The sequence below is a fragment of the Andrena cerasifolii genome, chromosome 3 (assembly GCF_050908995.1).
Source record: "Andrena cerasifolii isolate SP2316 chromosome 3, iyAndCera1_principal, whole genome shotgun sequence".
NCBI classification, from domain to species: Eukaryota; Metazoa; Arthropoda; class Insecta; order Hymenoptera; family Andrenidae; genus Andrena; species Andrena cerasifolii.
Window position 1 is genome coordinate 9,627,991 of NC_135120.1, and position 23,104 is coordinate 9,651,094.

General features: G+C 44.3%; 1 protein-coding gene and 1 long non-coding RNA gene across 4 annotated transcripts in view; both read left to right on the forward strand.

Annotated features, from left to right (window-relative positions):
* The window catches only part of LOC143366900 (uncharacterized), a 74,275-nt gene that overhangs the window by 38,165 nt on the left and 13,006 nt on the right, over positions 1-23,104 (forward strand). The window lies entirely within an intron of this gene.
* On the forward strand, positions 3,950-7,071 carry LOC143366859 (uncharacterized). 3 transcript variants are annotated; one of them, XM_076808281.1, is made up of 5 exons: positions 3,950-4,231; positions 4,947-5,500; positions 5,565-5,640; positions 5,726-5,911; positions 6,279-7,071. In XM_076808281.1, the coding sequence occupies exons 1-5, from the start codon at positions 4,105-4,107 to the stop codon at positions 6,620-6,622; spliced, it is 1,287 nt and encodes a 428-aa protein (XP_076664396.1). In that variant the 5' UTR covers positions 3,950-4,104; the 3' UTR covers positions 6,623-7,071. The 3 variants fall into 3 exon arrangements, with proteins under 3 accessions (XP_076664396.1, XP_076664394.1, XP_076664395.1); XM_076808279.1 differs by having other exon boundaries at positions 3,951-4,231; positions 6,210-7,071; XM_076808280.1 differs by having other exon boundaries at positions 3,951-4,231; positions 4,953-5,500; positions 6,210-7,071.

The window sequence follows — 23,104 nt, forward strand, 5'->3', positions numbered from 1 at the left end:
CACCCCCAGACACGAAACTTCACTGAGCTCTCTCCCTCGCTTTTCCACGTTCTTCCAATTTTCATTCCAAGTCGACACCCTGCTAATTAAACCAGCACCGCGCTTGAAATTCTAATTCCATCCACGGACGCCGCGCCACGAGCATGCTCGCATACCTGCTGCACGAATTAGTCAACACGACGCCCATTAATACCGAGGCAAGATAACGACGCGCGCGAAAAAAAAGGGGGAACGATCAAAAAGTGTTGCCGTTAACAGCGGCCGAGTATTGAATACCGCGGATATCATTCGTTATCTTCGACGAGTGGGGCAATTATTATATTTAACGATAAGCCATAAACGCGGCCACCGGAAACGCTCCAGCTGGTCTTCAACCCTGCTCGGACGCGAAACGTAGTCGCGTGATAAAGGGTGCCAGCAGAAACGCTGTGTATAACATAAAATCGCGCGAAGAAATATCTACCGGCTCGCATACATTCAGCGGCGAATAATAAACTATACAAATAGCTCGCTATTAAATCTTTATTACTTGTATATCGAATTCACGGTCAGGGGTAAATAATCTAGTATCTGCGCCAGTGGCGGATTAAGCTTGCTGTGGTACCCTAGGGTAATCTGACTTTCAGCGATTCTCTAAACAGTTCTTCTAATTTCCTCTGGGACTTAGTTTTGGTATATGTGATAGAAAAATCAATGAAAATATGTCGACTAACTATTCACTAAAAAACACAAATCCAGTCGTATATTTTCCAAATTACAGTCGAACTTTCTCGCACTTACACTGTCGTTCATAACTATCACGACACCTGCTGTATTTGCACGAAATGTGATATTTGGTGCGTGCAGCTTCAATTCTTTCCACTGGATTAATTTAAAATACTGAGTAAAGTAAACTTTCTTAGAGTCCTCCACTTACCCCACACAGATTCGGTGTCCTAAGACCTAATACTTTCGAACAGCAATATAAGTATACATCAAATCCCCCCAAAATACAATATTTTAACCCCAAATATGCCCCAAAAATTTCCATCCCCGTCCTTCGTACATCCATCACGTAATCACGCACAGTACCCACTGACTGCGGCCAAATTTCAACCAAACCGATGACCCGAGGCCTCATTTACTGACTCCGTTAATCCGACAGCTTAATATTTCGCCTCCACTATCCGCCACTGTCGCCCGGTCAGGAAGAAGGCTGTCGGCCAGAACTGCCAGGAGCAGGACGTGGATAAAGGAGCCTGCACACCGGGCTATCATCGTCGCACAGCGCACAGATAGAGGCAAGCGGTGGCTGGCTGGCTTGATTTAAGACGGTTGTCCTGGCGCCCGGTTATTGCGATCGTTAATCGACGTTTCGTAGGTTAGCGCAATTAAGTTGGACGCGCGCACCAATCAGACAACGGCAGGTCGGATTAACGCACGCGATGCACTGGCCGCGCATAATCGTCATAATTATCAATGATGACGGATCGTTCCGTCACACGCGCTAATTATTGCGCTGGCTGAGCGGGGGGTGTCCCGCGATCGCCGTAGGCGTAAGTCGCTCGCCTGCTCGCTCGCTCCCATCGCCGCGGCCTCTCTCTTTGCGCTTGTAATGAATTTTTATCGGGTCCGTTCGGCATGTAGCCGCGGAGCATTTATATACCTCGGAGCGCCACACGATTCCGCACGATAAGTCCGGGACGCGGTCGCCCTGCTCCCTCGCTGCTCCTTTTCGTCGCCGGACGGACCTTTCGACGAATACATTAGCGTCGGACGGTTAATTGGTCCGCGGGAAATGACGCGCCTGGTTCTGGGATTCGATCGAGCCGCGGCTAGGAATTCGAGGGTGTAACGCCGACTGGCGAGGATACAGGTCGGTTCCGTGACGGTTCAGTGCCGTCAGTGTGAATGGTCCCTTTGTCCCAGGGTCGGTAACTGGGAGAGGTGGATAACGAGGGAGTGCTGGAGTAAAAATGTGAGAGGGTGCAGCAGAGTTTCTGGTCCCGGCGACTTGGAAAACGGCGGATTGGTTGTATGGGAAGGACAGTTAATCGTCGCATTATGTGTCGTTATTTCGTTACATAGTGGTAATCACGCTTGGCGGTGGCTGCTGGGCAGGCATTCTTTCTGCTACCCCGGCCGTTTTCCTCCTTTTCCTGTTATTCCCACCCTGCCCGGAGCATTGTTCGCGCGGTAATCGCGTGGCCGAAGGGGGCCGGTGTTGTGGCTCATCGACGCCAAGAAATTAAAAGATGACGGGGTTGTTTGCGTAGGGCGACGTATAATCATTATAATTACCTATGATGACGGATCATTTCAACGAGCACGGTGATCAGTGATTATTTCTGCGAGATTGCCACTGGGTTATGACGTTACAAGCGCACAGGGGAGGCAGGGAGGAGATATCGAAAAATTACCATCGTGTCATTGGTAGCCACCGCGATTTTAATCCAGAAATTCCACTCTTCCATCATGGGTTGTCAAATATTTTTAGGAAATCATCAATTTACACCCATCGCGCCTGTTCCGTCGTTGTTAGTTTCTCACTTCCCTGGAATATTAATTCGAAATGAAAAATAAGTATACGAATTTATCGTGCAGAAACCGTGGGCTCGATCTGGAACACGAGATACCCATTTTCTTCGTTGTAAAACTAGCTTCTGTGCTTTAATTCGCCATTAGCTCTACAGTGCACACGTAAATTAAAATTACGCCACTGCACACTTTGGGCCTCATAAGTCCGTATTTCCAAATCAGGAATGTATGGATATTTTGAGAAAAAAAATATTTTCAGACTGTCCATAATCTATTGCACTTAATATTTATTCAGAAAAATATTTATAACAAAATGAAATGCTGAAGGAATGTCTAGAGACGCGGTAGCGTCTCGACGCCAAGTACATGTTTCGACACCCTGTATACGTCGACTGTCGCTACCGCTGTCATTTACTCGTCGCCCGGCTAATCCAACCTTACCTGAAACTTATTTCATTAATATCTCATCACGCCTGCAATATTTCCTAAATTTAAAGGCATTTTTCTTATGTAAACCGCATATAAGCTTTCGAATAAGACCAAATTCAAAGAATATTATCAAATGAATCACAAAAAATAGAAGATAATAATATAGTATTAAAAGTTATCTGTAGTCATTCCCTATGCAAATTATCTTTGTAAAAAGAAGTGTGATACCCATAAAAAACTTTAAAAAAGTAGAAAAATTACGCCAATTACATGAAATCAAATAAATCACAAAAAAATAGAAGATAATAATAATTACAAAATTAAAAAAGATGTGAAATCAAAATGAGCTGCAAGTATATAAAGTAGGGCTCTCCGAGGTCGCTCCCGCGGGAGATTGGGGTTCTCCCACTCTCGTCATGGCAGCCTTCGTAGCGTCGCGCGGTCTCCTTGACAACGGAAGGCACGCTGCGCCAGAGGAAGATTGGAAGGGGAAACAGGCGCGTGAGGGGCCCCTGCGCTGGAGAGCCCTGGTACGAAGGTGTTTACAGTACATACTTGGCGTGGCCAGGCAAGGTCAAGGTGTCGATGAGTAAGAATTACTTAAAAACGCAAAATAATGAAAGTGTACTCATATTGTCAGAGTTTTAAATAGATAAATTATCTGAAAGCTTGTGAGGGGAAAGGTATCGGTGTCGACGAATAATCTTGGAATTATTTTAAAACGAAATATAAACAAAATGTACTCATATTGTCAGAGTTTTAAATTGACAAATTATCTGAAAGCCCGCGAGAGGGAAGGTATGGGTATTGATGATCTGAGAATACCTTGCCTCGCCAAGTATTTAACTGTGAGCAGCTTTATATACTTGCAGCTGATTTTGATTTCACATCCTTTTTTTTATTTTATAATTATTATTATCTTCTATTTTTTTTATTTATTTGATTTCATGTACTTGGCGTAATTTTTTTACTTTTTTGAAGTTTTTTATGGGGATACGACTATACATATATGTCTATGGGTATTTCTTCGTAGCAGTTGTTTTTAAAAACGTCGATAGAAATAAAAAGAGTTTCGAACGGTGAAGTTTGTTGGCGGGGAGAAAAGACGGGCAAAAATCCACAGATGCGGATAATTTTGAAGTAAGTGGGCGTTCCGTGATGCAGACCAATGTTCATAAGCCCGCGAAATCCGAGAAGACGCCGCGGCGCAAGAAGCTCACGGTCACGGAGCAACAGAACGACGCTATGGATATGTTCGTGACACCGAAACGTCAGAAGAATGACGGTGAGATCGGCATTCATTTCGTACGGCGGATAGATTTGGTAGATCAGTTGCTTGTATTGCTCGTATCTGCTTGCAGTATTACGCATGATTTGCGCGCGTTCGTAGAGAATTTATCAATTTTCCTTGCGATACATTAGCCCGTGCTCTGTTTTTGGTTACTAGCGCTTCTGTTCGTAGCAGAGGACGGAGGACCGTCGTACTAACGGCGTGTACCGCGTGCACGATATACGATCCATTCGTGATTACCAATTAAATAGGTTTCCACGTTGGATGAATAATTATTAATTACGCAAGCATTAAGTATCGAAGGAACGAGCTGGCCTCGATAATGGAAAAAACGATGCAATTAAGCAGAATGTCAATTAGAATAAATTCGAATCGATCGTTGTCCTGTCTCGTCCTGGTATGCTGTATGTTTATTAGTATGTACACAGCATACAGGATACGTTTTGTCTGTAATTTGTACATAGGACACTTCTGTATGGCAAATAATACGCGTCCACGAGATCTGATGACCGATTATTCTTATACGAATTACACAGCGAATTGTGTCCGGATCCCCGCGTACTCCGACGTTTAAGTATGTCTATCACCGTGCGTAGACGGTTATGATATTCGAATCTCCGAGGTGTGAGAGAGTGCTTAGTTAGCTGTTACAAAGTAATTTCGGGCCCTTTCTCTTTCTTGGCAAGGTGCAGTCCGCTTTATCTTTCAGATCTAGAGGTCACGGGTATCTCCCGCAGTGGCCGTGTCAGAAAGAAATCCTCCAAGCTCGTTGACTTTGAATCACCGGACGATTTTACGGATAACAAGCTGAAACGACAGAAATCTCAGCAATTACAAACTCAGCAATTACAAACTCAGCAGCTGTTGGACAGATACGAGTCCCAACATGTATCGCCGAATCAGTCGATGCAACATGGAAGCGGCGGGCGACAGAGGAAAAATTCTAACTCTACCTCTGGACAAAAAAGGATTAAAATGGAGGCATTGTCGGATAACGAAGAAGAGTCCTCGGGATCGGAGTCGGACGATCCCTCCGGGCTGAACGAGGATGAGAGATATAGTATGGACTCTGGAAGCGACGACGACGTAGATCCTCTTATGATAGACGATAGAGAAGCGGGATTCAGAAAACTGGAACCTCCCGGCCAGGAGACGCCTTCGCAAGCGAATAGTTTGTACATGCTTGAGAAGTGTAAGAAAAAGCTGATCATTAAAGATGGGAAAATAATAGGTAGAATGAAGGCACAGCGAAAAGACAAAGGGGTACGTACAAATGAACGTTATTAAGGGAGAAAGTTATTATCTTACAGTTGGATCGTGTTTTCAGAAGACCAGATTTACCGCTTACATGTTGTGGGCTAAAGAAATTAGGCAAGAATTACTAGAGCAATGTCCTTACATGGGTATATAAGCTTCACTCGTTTCTCCATAGTAGGATCGAACTAGGGAACGATGCTAATGTTACTCGTGAAACGTTGCTTCTTGTAGATTTCGCAGCAATTTCTAAACGGTTAGGAGAACTGTGGGCTACAGTGCCGAATCTGGAGAAGTATAATTGGCGAAGACGCGCCAAGCGCTTGGCAGCGAAGCCTCATTCCTTACCAGCGAGTAAAGATGAGCCTGTTTGGAAAATTCCGCCGCCTGCTTCGCGAAAAAAATTCATTAATAAAATTGGTGGGTTTGTTGGTTGTAAAGCATACAATATACATGATTTTTATGAGTGTCTCACTAAAGTTACATGGTAGCTCCGTTCGTTCATCCCTATTTGCTTCTCGTGCACGCGTATTAAACACGACTTTACCGGAGCATATACATATACTTGTATAGTTTCTGTGCCTAAACATTCTATAGTAGATGTTTCATTCTCATTTGTTTTGTATGCACGTGTCTCGTTTAGAATTAGACAGAGCCGAACAGCACGACGGATGATGTAGCCATTCATGTTTCCTTTCTTTTTCTTCTGGCATTGCAGGTAATGGGAAAGAGCACAAGCCTGCTACCTCCAAAAAAACTATTCAACTAGGTCTGCCCTCCGTTGTAGAACACGTTCCCGTGTCACCACCATCCAAAGGAACCGGGAAAGATTTGGTTAACGAACCAATGATAGGCACTGGAATATACAAGGTAGTTGGAACGCAACCGATCGATGTGGCAGCTCATCTGAAGCTTCTCGGTGAGAGTTTAACCATCATTGGTGAACGGTTGAAAGAACACGACGGGCAAATAGCAGTTTCTGGCAGTTTATCTGTCTTGTTGGACTCTTTACTTTGCGCTCTGGGTCCCTTAATCTGCCTAACCCAGCAGGTGCCGGAAACTAATGGAGCGAAACACGAGGCACTCTCGCAAATGCTGGACAATATTGCATACCTTATGCCTGGTTTGTAATATATTGTATAAAACTATAAAATATCTAGAAGCTCACTTGTAATAATTGTACACTGTAAATCGGGGCTCTCCAGCGTAGGGGCCCCTCATGCGCCTGCTTCCCCTTCCAACCTTTCTTTCGCGCAGCGTGCCTTCCGTTGTCAAGGAGGCCGCGCGACGCTACGAAGGCTGCCACGACGGGCTAGCCCGGCTAGCGTCTTCGCGGTTAGCGTCGCGCGGTATCCCTGACAACGCGGACGAGAGTGGGAGAACCCCAAGCTCACGCGGGAGCGACCTTGGGGAGCCCTGCTTTATATACTTGCAGCTCATTTTGATTTCACATCTTTTTTTTATATTTGATTACTTAAAATTTCTGAAAGTTTTTTATGGGGATCTCACTTCTTCTTACAAAGATAATTTGCATAGGGAATGACTAAAGATAATTTTTAATATTATATTATTATCTTCTATTTTTGTGATTCATTTGATAACACTCATTTCCGTCCTCGACTTTTTCATGTACTTGGCGTATTTTTTTTGTACTTTTCTGATGTTTTTTATGGGGATCTCTTTAACACTACGGGTTATCTGAATCTTTTTCAATATCACGAGAACAGGTTTGAAGATAGCTACATAAGATACGGTGCAATTTATTTAAAAGTTCCCTTTTTTATATTCATTTAACTGTTCACTTGGGCCTGTAAGGCTCCACGTGTGCACTATAGGGTTAGTTGAATTTGCAAATGCGTTTGTATCGCTTAGCCGAGCGCTTATGCGTGGAAAGTAGACGAGGATAGTTCCTATTTCGGCGGGATGGTGGGTCGCGGAGCGCCGTAATCGCCGAATTCAATCACCCGTCCAGATATAGGGGCGTCATAACCGATTTCGAGGTCCTTAACCTGCCGCGAGGAGATTGTCGCGTGACGTCATCGAGGATATAAGAAGATGACGCGATCGGCCGATCGTGTGGGTTAACCTGCTGAGTTAGCGCCGCTTTTCGATCGGTCATTTTGTTATACATGCCTCTTCCTACCGGGCGTATCTAGCTGAACGTGTAGCAAAAGGTATGTATGTCCCCCGGGACGGGATAAAACTCCGCCGGCGACGCGACGTTTTCCTGTACACGACGCGGAGTAGGTATCTATCGTCGCAACAAGGCCGAATGATGTGTGTACTTCTAGTCTTAACGGACAGGATGCAGTGTGTACACATCCTGGAGAAACTTTCAGCCGAACAGTCCCAACTGGCATCATGAGACCCGGTTTATCTCTTCAGATCCTTCTTTCCGTCTCTATCGTTTTGTTGATTGGAAATGGCGCGAATGGGGCTCGAGGGAGTGGCGAATAAATTCGATGGGAAGCACCGAGAAAGATAGCCGTAGGAGCATAGAAGAAATAGTTGAGGTATAATAATTGAAAACTTCTGCTACTATAATCTTCAGTTCTAGAGAAATCTAAATCTCGAACAAGATTCACCCTTGCTCTCTGAATGAGAATTTTCCGCTCTGTAACCCTCTTCCAATCCCTCGAAATGTACCCTAACACTAGCGTCGGCGTGGCAACGCGCCGAGGGGTTTGCACACTGAAAGGGGGCATTTTATGAAACTTTGCGTCACTCACAAGGGTAGATCCTGAACCCGGAAATTCAAAAAATTCTGAAACTTTGTGAATATGTAGGGGAATTCCCCCTGATCACAACGCAATGTTTGCATGCTGCCCAAATTCACTCGAAGGGGGTGAAATTAACCCCTGAAAATTCGGCTATTTTCCGATTATGTGTTACAACTCGCGAACTATAAGAGGTAGAAAAATAGTTTTAAACTTCGCGACTTTTCCTCAAGTATACGTATGAACATGATATACTTCTGAATAAAAGAAACTATATTTTTACACTGCCAAATTGGCTATTATCTTCATTCTATATTAAAAAATATAAGTTGTGCTAAAGATCGGTCATTTGACCGGTCGCGGTAGGAATAGGTATACGTGAAGTGTCGGTAGGAATAGTGTTAATTCCACTACGATTTTCTTTTTGGACATTTTAGAACCACCAGGAAACCCCCACTGGCACAGCCTTCTACCAAAGCAAAATGTCTTCCACCCTGACAACAGTAAATCCACAGTTAGAAATTACACCATTCGCGCAATGAAGACGTAGGTATTCGTCCCAGAATGCCTTCACTTTCGTCGAAACATCGCCTGTACCCTGTACCCCTAGTATCAATTGCTTCACCGTTCGATACACTTTTCCTCCCGCGGAAATGTGGCACAAGAGCATGCGCACGCGCATGACACGCGCATACCTTGCGAACATAAGAGGCGAGACCGTGGCTACGGCGTTTTAGCGGTACAACAGGCCGATCTCGTGGCCAGCTAGGCCAAGCCAAAGGCAACCTCCGATGGGACTAAATAGGTATCGGCGAATGAGGGATGCGTGGGAAGTAAGTGCGGTGGTAGTGGTGGGCGATCTGCCTACGTCCCGCGGGATAATAAATCTGGACTGGGGGGCCTAGGTTAGGCACGGCACGATCTAAATACATACATACGTAGAAGAACGCCGTTTACATGCGTATACGCTACCTTCGCGCTAACTCTCCGAGAAATCTCCCTCTTCCTGGTGCCTTAATTGGACGCTTCGATCCCCTTGTTTGCCAGTGTGCCTTTATGAATATTGATTGTGCGTTACGGTCTGCCTTCCTTTCTTCTTTCCCTTCTATTTTTCTTCCCCCTGTTTCCTTGTGTCCCGGAAGACCCTGGCTGGGGTTTCTTTTCCATCGGAGTTTCAACACGAGTGCAGGCAATAATGGATGATGAACGATGGCGTAATATTGATGGAGTATATTCGAACTGATATTTATATGAACCTTGGTCGTTTCATGGGGTGCGTTATTTGGAGTTAGAGTTCTGAATTTGAAATCTTTTTGGGAAGGATAGAATGTGGGAGTGGTACATTAGTGAACTGAAATTTTTTAGGAAGTCTTTGGAAAGATTCTAGAGGAGGAATATAGAGTCTATGAAGGTTCTGTTTTAGGTGGGCTATCTAAATAGAATCTCTGCTTCCAATTGTAAATTTATTTATTTGAGGATATATGTAGAGTTATTTATTTGATGGTATATAACAAGAAATGTAATGAAATACACAAAAGGTTCCAATATCGCTGAGTCAAGTCGACCGACTAGCCATGGACACCCCCCTCGTCCTCGTTGCCTTTTCAGTCGCAACAATGTCTCGTCTTTTTTTCGATCAGCAGCATCGCCAATTGCACACCCTGTTCGAATCCAATTGAGACCGGGCAACATTAAAATTCCCTCTCACAATTGGGATATTAGTGGGTTAAGGTGGATTTTCATTTGTGCGTGGGTTTTTCTCGAAACTGTCGAAAGGCCTAACTGTAAATCTCCTCTTCTCTCTGTCCACTTGTCTGATGACACTTGACAGAAGTATGTCTTTCCTTGCTCACGAGTTGGTGTTTGAATCCAGCAGCATTTGGTTTATCAGTGAACTCTGTAATGCATGGGAAGCTGGAGATTTCATAATCGATCATGGTATTCGACATTTCTGACAAAACTAACTATCATGAGGAGGAAACGTCCAGCGATAAATATGCCAGAGCTGAGTCGGGTGTAGAAGTAGAAGGATACATAAAACCAAGTGTAAATTTAGTCTTGTCTTATCTGATGTAATCTTATCTGGAATTTCCGTGTAGAACAAAATTGCTAAGTTCTAATAGTCCCAGACTACTTCCTGCTAGATGCACGTAACGCATGTCGAATCCAAGTTGAAGGAAACATTCACTTTCATGATTTATTACACTTGAATATTGTAATATTGTATCCAGTAGCCCAGTCTTGCAATTACGAAATTTGTTTTCGTCTGTTTTGGTGTATGCAAGTGATAAACCTGTGTAGTTTAATCCTATACCATGTATGTAATGTCGCAAAGGAGGAAGGATGCATTGAGCAATAGAATGACTCATTAATGTTGGAGGGGAAGTAACATTTCCACTTGTCTATAATATTCATGCATTCGTCACAGATATCAGCTCTCAATAATCGAATCCATTTCCCTCTGTATACATTGAACTATAGAATTATTAGCACAATCTTGAAATAAGTGGAAAAGAGGGTTTCATCTTAAATTGTACAGCCTACACACTGCATTAATAGGACAGTGTAATAAAAGAAAAGGGTTTTATTTAAAAAAGAATAAGATCAAAGCTTAACTTCACAAACTTACTGCCACAGATTATATGCATATTCTAAGAAATCAAGTAAACTTAAAATTAACTTAAATCTTTAAATCAAATAAACTTAGAATTAACTTTGATCCTTGAATCAAGTAAACTTGAAATTAACTTAAATCTTTAAATCACGTACACTTAGAATTACCTTTTATCCTTAAATCAAGTAAACTTAAAATTAACTTAAATCTTTAAATCAAATAAACTTAGAATTAACTTTGATCCTTGAATCAAGTAAACTTAAAATTAACTTAAATCTTTAAATCACATACACTTAGAATTAACTTTGATCCTTGAATCAAGTAAACTTAAAATTAACTTAAATTTTTAAATCACGTACACTTAGAATTAACTTTTATCCTTAAATCAAGTAAACGTAAAATTAACTTAGATCTTTAAATCACATAAACCTCGAATGAACTTAGATCTTTAAATCAAATAAACTTAGAATTAACTTTGATCCTCAAACCAAGCAAACATAGATCTCCATTCACTACTATAAATCCAAACGAAGCACGCAATCCCAAAAATCCCCTTTACATCAAAAGTTCCCCATGTGACTATTCTCACTCCCACCTGCCTCCTACTCTCAAATTCCCCCACAATCCCCGCCAATTAATCACGTTCGACGGGTCACGTGTCAATACACTCGGCGATCCCCCTCCCCCAGTGTCATAATACTCGGAATTAACAGGACGCTGTGCAGCCGCCTGTCGGATGATCTAGCGCCGCGGGGAAGGAGCGATCCTTCGCGCACCACTTGTCGCCGTTATCGATAACTTCGTCAAGGGAAGTGCCGTCCCCGAGAGCCGGGCGCGCTGCCGGACAGGTTGTTAATTAGGTTCTCGACGATAACGCCTAATCTGGTCCCGATACGACCTCTGCGAATGGGCATCGTTGAGCAATCGCCGTGCGCGCGACACCTTTCCCTTTCGGTAGCCGGCAGGCGTAAAGCGATTTTTACGCGCCGACGTCGGCCGCATTAACGCCGGTATGCACCTCGAAACCCATGCACAATTAACCCACTTATCCAGAACTAATGGGCATACCATTACGGTGTTCCCTGGCGGACGTGTGGCCGCAAATATTATGAACGCCGCGTTACGTGACGACGGCGCAGATTTATGAGGCGAATTACCGAGAGGAGAACGAAGATCCGAGGACGACACGTTGCTCTTTATGGGTGCACGGGCCGTGAAGGAATTAGGGAAATTGCGCTGCACCCGTCGTTTGCATGGCGAAACACGCGTAACGACGAGAAGACGCGCACGGAGGTACCAGTGCGTTTAACGAAACGTTTATTGGCCTTGTAATACGTACAAATTTGCCGTTTTAATTTACTATTACAGATTTGGGTAAAACTGCCGGAGAAATTACGCTGATTGAGATGTGAATTGGGGTAGGAACTAGACGGAGTCAGAATTAAGGGGTTATCCTAGTCAGGCGGCCGAAAAGAGGTGAATGTTTGTGAATTTTTTTTGAAAAAGCGGAAGCATATATTTTTACAGAACTTTTTGCACTTCAAAGAGCAACATTTAAAGAACATTTGGTAATTTTTTCGTGGAAAAATATTTACGTTAATAATAAAGTAACAACTGACATCCAAAAAGCTGTTTTAAAAAATTGGTTTTCAAGAAACAAGACAGATTTCGTTAGTATATTAATGTATCCTCTGATTGGCGCAAAATTGTCAATTTGTGCAAAAATCATGCGAAAAAATCAGGACTTCAACTATAAATAGCCGCCGTTTTGTTTTAAATTAATATTTAGAAAATTCCCTCCGTCAATCAGAGGATACATTAATATACTAACGAGATCTTTTTTGTTTTATGTTATTTTATTATAAACGTAACTATTTTTCTATCAAAAAATTACCAAATGTTCTTCAAATGTTGCTCTTTTAAGTGCAAAAAGTTGTGTAAAAATATACGCTTCCGCTTTTTCAAAAAAAATTCACAAACATTCGACTCTTTTCGGTCGCCTGACTAGGCATAACTCGAAGATCAAGTATTTTTAATAAACATTGTGTAACTGGAAAAATCTTGCTTTCATCTCGTAATTAAATCGCAAAAATGGTTGATTTTCGTGCGATTTAATTACCTAGTCCCCTTAACTTAGAACTGAAGTGAAGGGGATCGTCTTAGTGGGTTTTCGTGGTCTTCGAAGCGAGAGAACTTCGGTGTTTCTTATTCAATTCTTGTTAAAAAAACAGCTACGTCCCGCAATTACCCAATACACGTTAAGCATTGTACAAATTGCAACATTCAGGAAGCGTCATTCAGGCTCACCGATGGTATCGACACGTGAAGTCACGCGACGGTCTTTTATTATTGCATTAATTAACATCGACGACCTTTCCAGTAGCCAGCATTTGCATGTAAATCCGAGGCCACCATTGTTGCACGGCGAACTGTCCCGAAAGATTTGGCCCGCGCCGTTTCTTTCGCCAGACTTGGGCGACGCTTCGCCCATCTTGGATCCACGGCAATTGCGCAACAGAGCCGCGTGCTTCGCGGCGGACGGACAAAAGGATAGTTTTGTATTCACCGAATCGCTGAATGCCCATGCAAATCAGCCTGATGCAGACTGCACCAGTCGCTTATATAAGGTGCAAAGCTTAAACGCGTCGCGCAGTAAACCGGTTCGCTTTTGAGCGGAAAACGCGACGCGCATAAATTAACATCGGCGTGTCGCGAAAGAAACGACGCCGAACTTTCGTGCCTGGTGGAATCGAGGCGAAGTAACGAGCACGAGAAAACGGACACGCGGAATTTCACCCAGTACGACCAATTCACATTGTCCAAGGGAAAAACACTGTTCGCACGCTGGAAAGCCGTTGGTCGATGAATAATTCCCCTTTTATCCGTTTAACTGCGAAAAACAGATATTCTTTAATCTATCACTCAAACGAATGAATTAGAAATGTTACTTGATTAAAAATACACAACTCTGCTATTTAAACCATTTTTCTAGTTGGTGTAGTTTCGAAGTTATTTGAGGAAATGAGTTTTTCACCCTCGAATTTGGGGGCTGTTGTCACCCCTGCAATAGGGACGTCGGTAGATAAAAGAAAGTACGTGTCAGGTATTTTTGTATGAATTAACTTTTAAGTTTCATCTAAAAGTTTCATCTAAATATGCCACTTCTCGGGATGGTCCCTTGTAAGAAGGTACATGCCAGAGGTTTCCTTGCTTTTCTTTGTTACGTACCTCTTCATCGAAGATGAAGAAACCCGTCGTTGGCCAATAATTATCGTTGCACGCGCGGTTTGACTAACCGACTGCATTAGCGACGGACTCTGTGGCCACGTCGATCATTAAATCTTCTGCCACGGTAGTGTCCACGCTGTGTGGGGTACCGAACGCTCGGAGCGTTATTGTGTCATCTAGTTTACGGTACCGAAGTCGCAGTAAAATATAGTCATCAGTGGAAGTCATCGGTAGCTTCGTGAGAGGGACTTCAGTTTTGGCGATCAAGGCTTCATTTTATGTTGTGAAGACGATTGAGCAAACGAGTCCGTAGCTTCGTTTTCGTAGCTTTCATCTTTCTCTCACCTTCCACTTTTCCATCTTTCATTGAAGGGGACGCGCCACGTTGGATACTCAAGAGTTTCACGTAGCCAGCGCTCGACTTTACGGCCTGTTAGATGTTTCCTCTGGCCGCCTGTATCGTCCAAGACCTTTCCGATTTGTACCACTACGACGCACCTACCTATGGACTTTGCTCGCGACCTCGATCTCTGTTTTCTCACATACAAGCTGACGGTAGCTAAGTAGGAGATCGCGGGTTACGCTTGCGAACTATTATTTTCTGTCCCTGCTCGCGTCCTTCTTTTCTTTATTTGTGTTAAGAGAATTTGAAGAGCGCGTGTTTAGGAAGGGATCTGAAAATGCAGATGGACTATGAGTTACTTTAATTAAGAAGGCCACAGATTCTTGAATAGGGACTTACTGTAAGGGTGATCTTGATTTGGGTTGTGGTAATTCTTTTAGATGAGTTTTGAGTAGGTTGAATTTCAATATTTTCAATTATTTAATTACTCATATGTAGAACTAACTTGGAATAATTTTACACACGAGGCTGAGGCTTGAAATAGATATTTTGAACCGTATATCGTTCACCTCAGAGTCTCATCTTCCGAGCCCAGCCGCCTCGAAACTTTCACGTTAAGACTGAACAGGACACAGCGCTCGCTGGACTTCCTCCGCGGGGACGTTGCACGGCGAACTATGACATTACGCTTAATTGTCAGTGACTGCATAAACATTGATGAACGCCTCGGTGCACGTGGATCGGCCGTGGAAGTGCTTTCACGGGATCCGTTCGATGACTTGGAAGACTTTCACAATGACACGAGAGTCACGCACAAAACTGAAAGTCACATCGTGTCAACATTATAAAGTAACGATTATTCGTGTAACGCTGTACACGTCTCTCCGCGAGTCTTTCATGTTACCATCGACAATTGCGGTAGGTACGTCACGGACGTTCCTGTCCGTGAATAAATATTTGCACGACCGCGGTGTTCTCGCCGCTGCGGAATGCCGAGACCAGCGAAAACTCCTCCCTGTAAGAGTTAACGATAACAAACGACGACCTGGTAGTACGTGGTCTGGTCACATGTTCATTTCAAATGGGAACACCGATTGGGGAAACGATCTTTAAGGTTTATATTGAAATGGAAAAAGTTTGACACTATAAGCAACAATGGATTTACTTGACACAGTTAGAAACATATTTGTTTGTCATTATGGACTCCTTTAAAAATGTAAAAAGTTTTTAGATACTTCTTGTAAGCTTCAGTTTTATACAAATAATTAATTTCGCAAAAACAATAGATTCGAGAATGTTTCCAAAGTTAAGCGAGACTTTTGCTACCTTGCCATCTAGAATTTTATAAACAATATTTTTAAGTACCTCAGATTGTAGTGCATTTCTTGGCGATCAAAATCACCACGTACAATCGAGACAATGATGTAAAAATAGGCAGGATGGAACAAGTGGTATTTAATCGTGTTGCAAATAGAAACAATAAATATTTAATATAACAAATTTGCAATATTACATTCTCTATTAAATCTGTCCATAATGCACTTGCTGATTTATAACACGATGTGAAATCAAACATCACCCGCGTTTCAAATTCAAACGATCGACCCAAGTCTGATCGCACACTGGACTTTTCTACTTGCCAGCCTTACTTGGCAGGAGTTCACGCGGAGGATTAAAAGAAATCCCCCTTGCTCGTTATTACCGACCACTTTTCTATCCGAATCTCGATACAACCTTTACTGTGTACAATCACTCTAATTCTTAACACATTTATCAATTCAGTGTCGAGATAAAAATAAAATAGAAAACGATCTGAAATTATGGATAATTGAATATCGCAATTCTCCCATCACTTTTTATAGCCCTACCAAGAATCTGAATAATTTCCACCGTGACACGGGGCGCGATAAAAAGCAAGCGACTGTTTAATCTCAGAATTTCATGTCTCGACACCATGTGATAGGCGTAGATTTTTATGAGCCTTGGCACGATGGATCTATGGCCTCAATAATAGAGATATTTACATGTAAATTATTAAAAATTTCATAGTGGCCGTTGGGTTTTGTGGGTAAAAATCCCACACTACCGTGGCGCTCCCCGGGATTCCCCTCTGGAGGAGTCGGGGTGCTTTTTGAAGACTTCCCCAAGTTAAAAAAAAATTATAAAAAAATAATTTATAAAAAAAATTTATAAAGTTTTTTTTAACGTGGAAACATCTTCAAAAGGTACCCCGATGCCTCCAGAAGAGAATCTCCCGCAGGCGCCAGGGTAGTTAGGGATTTTCACCCACTAAAACCGTACGGCCACTATGAAATTTTTAATAATTTACATGTAAATATCTTTATTATTAAGGCCCATTGGCAGAAGTGCTTGGACACCTAGGGTAAAGGACCCAATTACTGCCTCCTAACCAATTACTGTCACCGTAAGCTATTTTACTTAAAATAACGAATAAATAAACGTTGTAAAGTCATACACAAAAAGAATTATGTAATTCAACCTATGATCTATACTACAGATTATATACTATAGTTTATTTATTCGTTATTTTAAGTAAAATAGCTTGAGGTGACAGTAATTGAGTCCTTTACCCTATTTACTTAATTTCGACATAGATCCATCGTGCCAAGGCTCATAAAAATCGGTGCCTACCACATAGTCCCCTTCCCTTGTTAGAATCATTCGACCCATTAGACCCGCCGCCAGTAAGCCAGCTTCCCTCTCGCGACCGTATTTTTCGCCGAAACAATGATTTACTCTATCCAGAGATAACACGGGCCAGCTAACACGCGCGCGTACAGGAAGAAAGGTCCCAGGCGTGCCGTTATTCCGACATCGCGTCGGCCGTGGAAGAATGTAAATCACTGTCGTTGATTAAACGATTCACTCCGTCCGCCTCTTAATTGGACTGATGCGTTATAACACGGTCCAATTAAAGGGGAGCGCGGCTTGAAAGCCGATCATAGGTAACAAACGGCGGATACGCGGTTATCCGGCGCGGCGCGGCGCGCCGGGCCGTTGCTGCTGCCAAGCCGGCGACGGACAGGACCGCGGTGGACACGAAGGATTTCCAGGGGTACGCGTCGTTATCCGCCGCGTGCATCCGTCCTAAGGTTTCCTCTATCGTCGCCGTCTGCTCCCTCCGTTACTATGTGTTTCTAAGTGGACCGGTTTGCGCGACGACACATTGCGTAGGCCGTGGCCGCGGATCGATTCCCGGTATTAAGGGACGGCGAAAAGAAGCGAGGCGGGCGGCAGGGGAGGGTTAAAGAAAAGAAGAGGAGAGAGGGACACAGCGGAGCGGCAGATAACAGAAAAATCAGCCGTCCGTGACGGCAGAAAAAGCGTAGCCAACGAAAGGACCAGCGCGTGGTGCGCGCCTCTCCTTATCTCGGCAGGCTAAGCTTGTCGCGGGCTTGAAACATTCGAGTCTGGCCTGCGAGATATAACGTACGGCGTATAGTGTCTGGATATAAGTTGGCGCTTGCCGTGGATAGGGATAGGTACATAGATCAAGAGAAAGGCTAAGGAGAAACCAACGGACAAGGTCCACCTCCTTCTTCGTCCCTTCTTCCCCGTCTCCCTTCCTCTTCTCCTGCTTCTTCTTCTTCCTATCGTCCTCCCTGTTCCTTCCCCGTTCTACCCGGAGCCGGGACTTGGTCCTCTTCCACCGCTGGTATCGAAGAAGCGCCCAGCCGAGAGGTACCGCGGGGATAATTAATGGGCATCTCCTCCGCCGCATGAATTGAGTGGAGACTCGTGTTAATTGGGATAAAGTCTCGTGTTTTTCATGAATGAATCAAGCTCCGGTGTCGTCTAGGCGACGCTCGGTGCACCGCTGTAGCGTACCCCGCAGTGGTGGTTTCCCTCGCTGCTCCCCGTCAGCCGTGACGAGGCTGAGCAGCGCGCGGTCGCTTCGCCGCTTCCTCCTTATCGATGTCAGCCGGCCAGCTCACCGGAAGGTTGAGAGCTGCTGCTCGCCCACGCTCCGCTACATTCATTCACTTCTGCGTCGATCCTCGCCCCTTTCCCTCCCAGTCGAAGGATCGCGCGCGCGAGCGCGCCGCCCTCGACTCCTCGGCACCGTGTTCACCGTTCCTCCTCGGGTGTGCGCCTGTGCAAGCTCGCGTCTGCACGAGAGCTCGACCTCACCGACTGACGTCATCTGATTCGCGTACGTTTAAACGCGCGCGCGATTCCCTGGCCCCGCTCTCGCCCCCTGTCACGCGACCCTTGCCCATTAATAAGGTTTATTAGTCGCGACCGAATCCGCGCGGCAAAGGCCCCGCCACGGGGAGGTCGCGTGGCCGTCGCGACAACCCTTCCTGCTCCAGTCGCGCTCGCTTCCTGCGGTACCTTCATCGATTTTGTTTATTTAGGTGATTCTGATGTGCGTTATCCGTCATCGTTGGCTAAGAGGACCTTGATTCGTTACGGTGTTCTCGTCAGAAATGCATGTTGTTTATTTAGGGTTGCACTTCAGTAACATTGGAAATAAGCGAAAGTCTGTGAAAATTGGAGGGACGAATGTTTATGCAATAGTGAAAGCTCCTGTGATATTTTAGAAAAATTTATTCGGCAGGTTTTAAATTATTTTACTTTCAATTTGACAGGTATTCTTATGGGAAAACGCAATGTTGAGAAATACAAGTACAACATCAAGAGTGAAATAATAGGCCAAAGTTTTGGAAATCTTGTGTGCAGAAAGATCAGGCATTTATTCTGTCTGTTAATTATGATTTTCACTGTTAACGCGCAGAACAAAGTTTAGAATTGTTTATATTGCATCTTCAAGAAGGTCAAGCTTTTTCAAGATGTTTTGCTTAAGTCGCATTGTGTAAATACTCGAGGGTATTGTGTAGTAGAGGACTTTGGGTGCTTGCCGGGACATATAAACGTGGAAACACGCCGAAGTTGTGCAACAGGTAGATGTTTCGTATTTTTTGAAAATACACCAATGCCATTCCGAATATTAATACGGAAATTCTTCATATCGTGGGCATGCAAGGAGAATCCTCCAAGTCCGTGAAACGAAGTTTTAAGAAAAATAAATAAAGATTGTATTTTTCACAAAGAATATAAAATACCTATACCTAGTGGTGGTAAAATAATGAATTTGCCAAAAATGGATTTAGTTGATTTTCCTTATACGCTCACGATATGCTCAGCATCAGTGGCACACACAGGATTTAATCTTGGGGGGAGCCGAGTACAGCGGATAAAAATATTTCTAATGCAAATTGAATAAAATTCATTAGATTCAGGCAAAAAAAAAAATTTTTTCTTTTTACAAAGCTCTTAAATTACTTCAGTCGGGGTTACATTAATCTCCTGGATCGCCAGGACCCTTTGGCCCCCCTCTGGGTGCGCCACTGCTCAGCATTTATAGAGATAATGTTCTTTCTGACTTCCTAAGAATTCATTGCTACAATGTTAATGGGTCACTTAGAACGATATTCTTAGAACGCCAGTTAAAATTATCGAGGAAGTTACGTCGTGTACCTTTACATCTGTATTTTTTTTTAACAAAACGCCTTCCTAGAAGTCATCAACACCACTTGACTGTTTCGCGTCAGGTACTACAAGCAGCCAAATACCTGTCACTCGTGATTTGCATGGCAAAAGTGAGGAACGAGATGGGCGTCAAAAGAACAGCTATTTCGCGCGCTACTTTTTCATCCTCGATCATCTAGTCATGCGAGTGCGGTGATTCGTCAGGTTGATTACGTAGAAAGGGCAGGGCCGAGCGGCAGACCGAAGCGGCTGACTCTCGATCGAGGAACATACGCGTGCATTCGACACACAGAGAAAGCGTTTGCACGTACAATGGCCACTGATCAATCGTTCTGAACCGACACAATCCCATCGGATGCCACGTAGAACGCGCGCTCGTGTAAACCATTCTGTGTTTACTGTTCGAGTGTATTACCACTCGCCTCCGAAGTTCTGCCCACCGGTGACGAAAGACTCCGCGTTTACGAGCCTCGAATTCGGGAATTGAGATAGCGTGATTCATTCCCGCGAACGGATGACAAATCTGTTGGCGCGTGCGAGTATCCGTTGGGTGTCACGGGTTGCCCAGGATTTATGGTGGGATCTTGCTATCGCGATTAGGAAACTGACGCCCTCGACGCTTTCCGCGATTCAGCGTGGAGTTCAACGAACGGCCGCCGCCGTCCCAACAATTTTCCGGGACGAGCGACCGTTGAAAAGCGACTCACATCTGCGTGCGCTATCGTTTCTGAGACAGTGCGAAGCAGCGGGGAAAGAATTAATGGGAAGAAAAGAAGTGGATAGAAAGGGAGATCGGTGTATGTAAAAAGATGAAAGAGAGAGGGATAGAGAGAGAGAGAGAGACAGAGCAAAATGCTGGCCAATAACCCGAGTCTCTCGGGACATGGCAACGTTGCACGCACGTAGGTAGCTGGTTGGTTAATGATGCCCGCGCGAATCGATGATTCGTCAATGTCCAGCGCGGAATTGGAATTATCCGTCGAAAGGGTAGGGTGTACTCGTGGTTATGGTTGCATCCCTCGAGGAGAACGCTCGAGTATTAACCCTGCTAGGATCTTCTGTTCATAATCTCAAGTAACAAGAAACATACATACTAGTAGCAACTCCCATGCATTCTCCTCAAATTACAAGTTTCCAAAAGAAATGGGAAAGCGAGTGGGTCGAAAATGACCCGAGGACCACAGGAATCTATTCCTAAAGAACCCCGCCTTCAAAATCCTCTTCCTACAAAATCAACAATAAGGAATCTCTTCTCACAACCCTTTACTTTACCTTCTTCTTCATCCCACTTCAACCCTCTCCGCACAAAGTTCCCAGTCATAAAAAAATCTACAGAACTCCACTCGCTGATACCCCAAAGGACAGCCTTCGGTATCCCCGAAGCACTTTGACGAGTCGAGAAGCGTGTCTACGAAGGGTCGAGGGGTTGGGCTGTCGGTTTCGATCACGATACGCGAGCATTATCCCCGAGGAGGAAGCTCGAGCGACGCGGAAACCGCGGATCGTTCCCCTGCACACGTGGCGCAGCAGCCGAGCTGGCCAGAATCGTGACTTTTTCGCGAACACCTGTCTATCTTGCAGCCAAATCGTGCACCGTATCGGTCGCACGACCTGTCCCGCCACGTAGGAGGAGATCATCTCCATGATCAATGGTCCGCCGGAGACCGCGGCGGCTGCATAGTGTCCCCGGGGCCATAACTGTATCCGCGGATAGCACGTAAGATTATGGATGAACCGTTGCACAGTTGCGGAACAATGGCAACTTAATGGCAACGCGCGGGATATCCCTGCGCGCTGACCGTCCTCCGACGCGGTTGCGCTCTAACTACAGGGGAACGGCTTTCACCGAAGGCACTTTCCGACACCGAAATCAGAGGATGAATCGCTCGAAATGCAATAGAGATGATCCCCTTGCTGTCTGTTTGGTTTCGCGTGTAGTTACACTTCGAGGATTTATTTGAAAGCTTCGAAGCTCCCTTATATGTAGGGAACAGTTTGGAAGCACTTAGCGATCGTTGCTAAAGTTACGCCTTATGAAGAATATTTTTCTAATTCGAAGTTGACTTTTAGGGGTGATTGCAGTGCTTCCGATTCCGATGCATTTTAATACTCTTAAGCCTAGTTTACATTAATCAAGTAAACAGTAGAGTGGCGAGTGTGAAAGAAGCATAGCTAACTCGACTAGTGTAAACAGTTGGTCGAGTAAAAAAGTCGAGTAAACGGGCGAGTGTGGCGAGCGGTAGAGCGGACAGCATAGTAGTTGGGCCGAGCATTGGGCTCGGTTCACTAGGCCGAGTTACTTGACTAATGTAGACAAGGGGTTTATCACGCTTAAATTTGTTTGTTTGAGGGTAAAATACCCGCTTCCCTCAATTCATAGAGACATGTATACCTACATTCATGGTGGAGGTGGTTCTAAAGTTTCGAGTAACTTTCTTACTGACGGTTCTTCGTGTCGAGTGAGGTTGTAGGGTGTCGTTTCATTCTGATGGACAGCTGGGAGTGTAACTCCTTGATGCTTCACTGTGATTTTCTGTTTAGGTTGAAGATGAAGGTAAACTAACGTTAAGAGTGGCCTTTAAATATACTTTTTAGGAGTAAAAAGAAGCGTGGAGGATTTAAATAAGTTTGCAGTTCTTTATTTAGTGAAATCGAACGAGGCGAAGGTAGTATAGAACGTTACCTGCAACTGATTTAAGCGGAAAGTAAATCTTCTACTGAGAAATCTGACACTAGGTTGTCAAATTGTTTTGCTTAAAAATAATTTAGAGAACTTGATATTTATTGCCACTGGAAATGCACCCTAACGCGATCACGTGTCTGCACGTTCGCGTCTTCTTGTGCAGGGGTAACGTGGTCGTGCGTGCGCGCATCCTATTGTTGGAATAATGCATCGTCCCACTCTGCACGCCCGGTTGCCGGAGGCGTGTCGCGTTCCTAGGAAAGCTGCCCATCGATTTCGCTACGATGGGCAATTTTCTAGCGCTTCGCGCTGCATCAGCTGGCTGCCCAGGGAGAACGATCAGCGCAGCTTAAAGGGTACACTCGGTACAAGAGAAACCACAACGATGACTACGTTGAAAAGTAAATCGTCAGGATGGAACAATACTTTCCTTTGATCTGCTCTGTTTGATCGAACGGATTCAACCATTCGTCTTATTCTTTCTCTCTGTGCCTAATATTCCAAATGGCCGGCA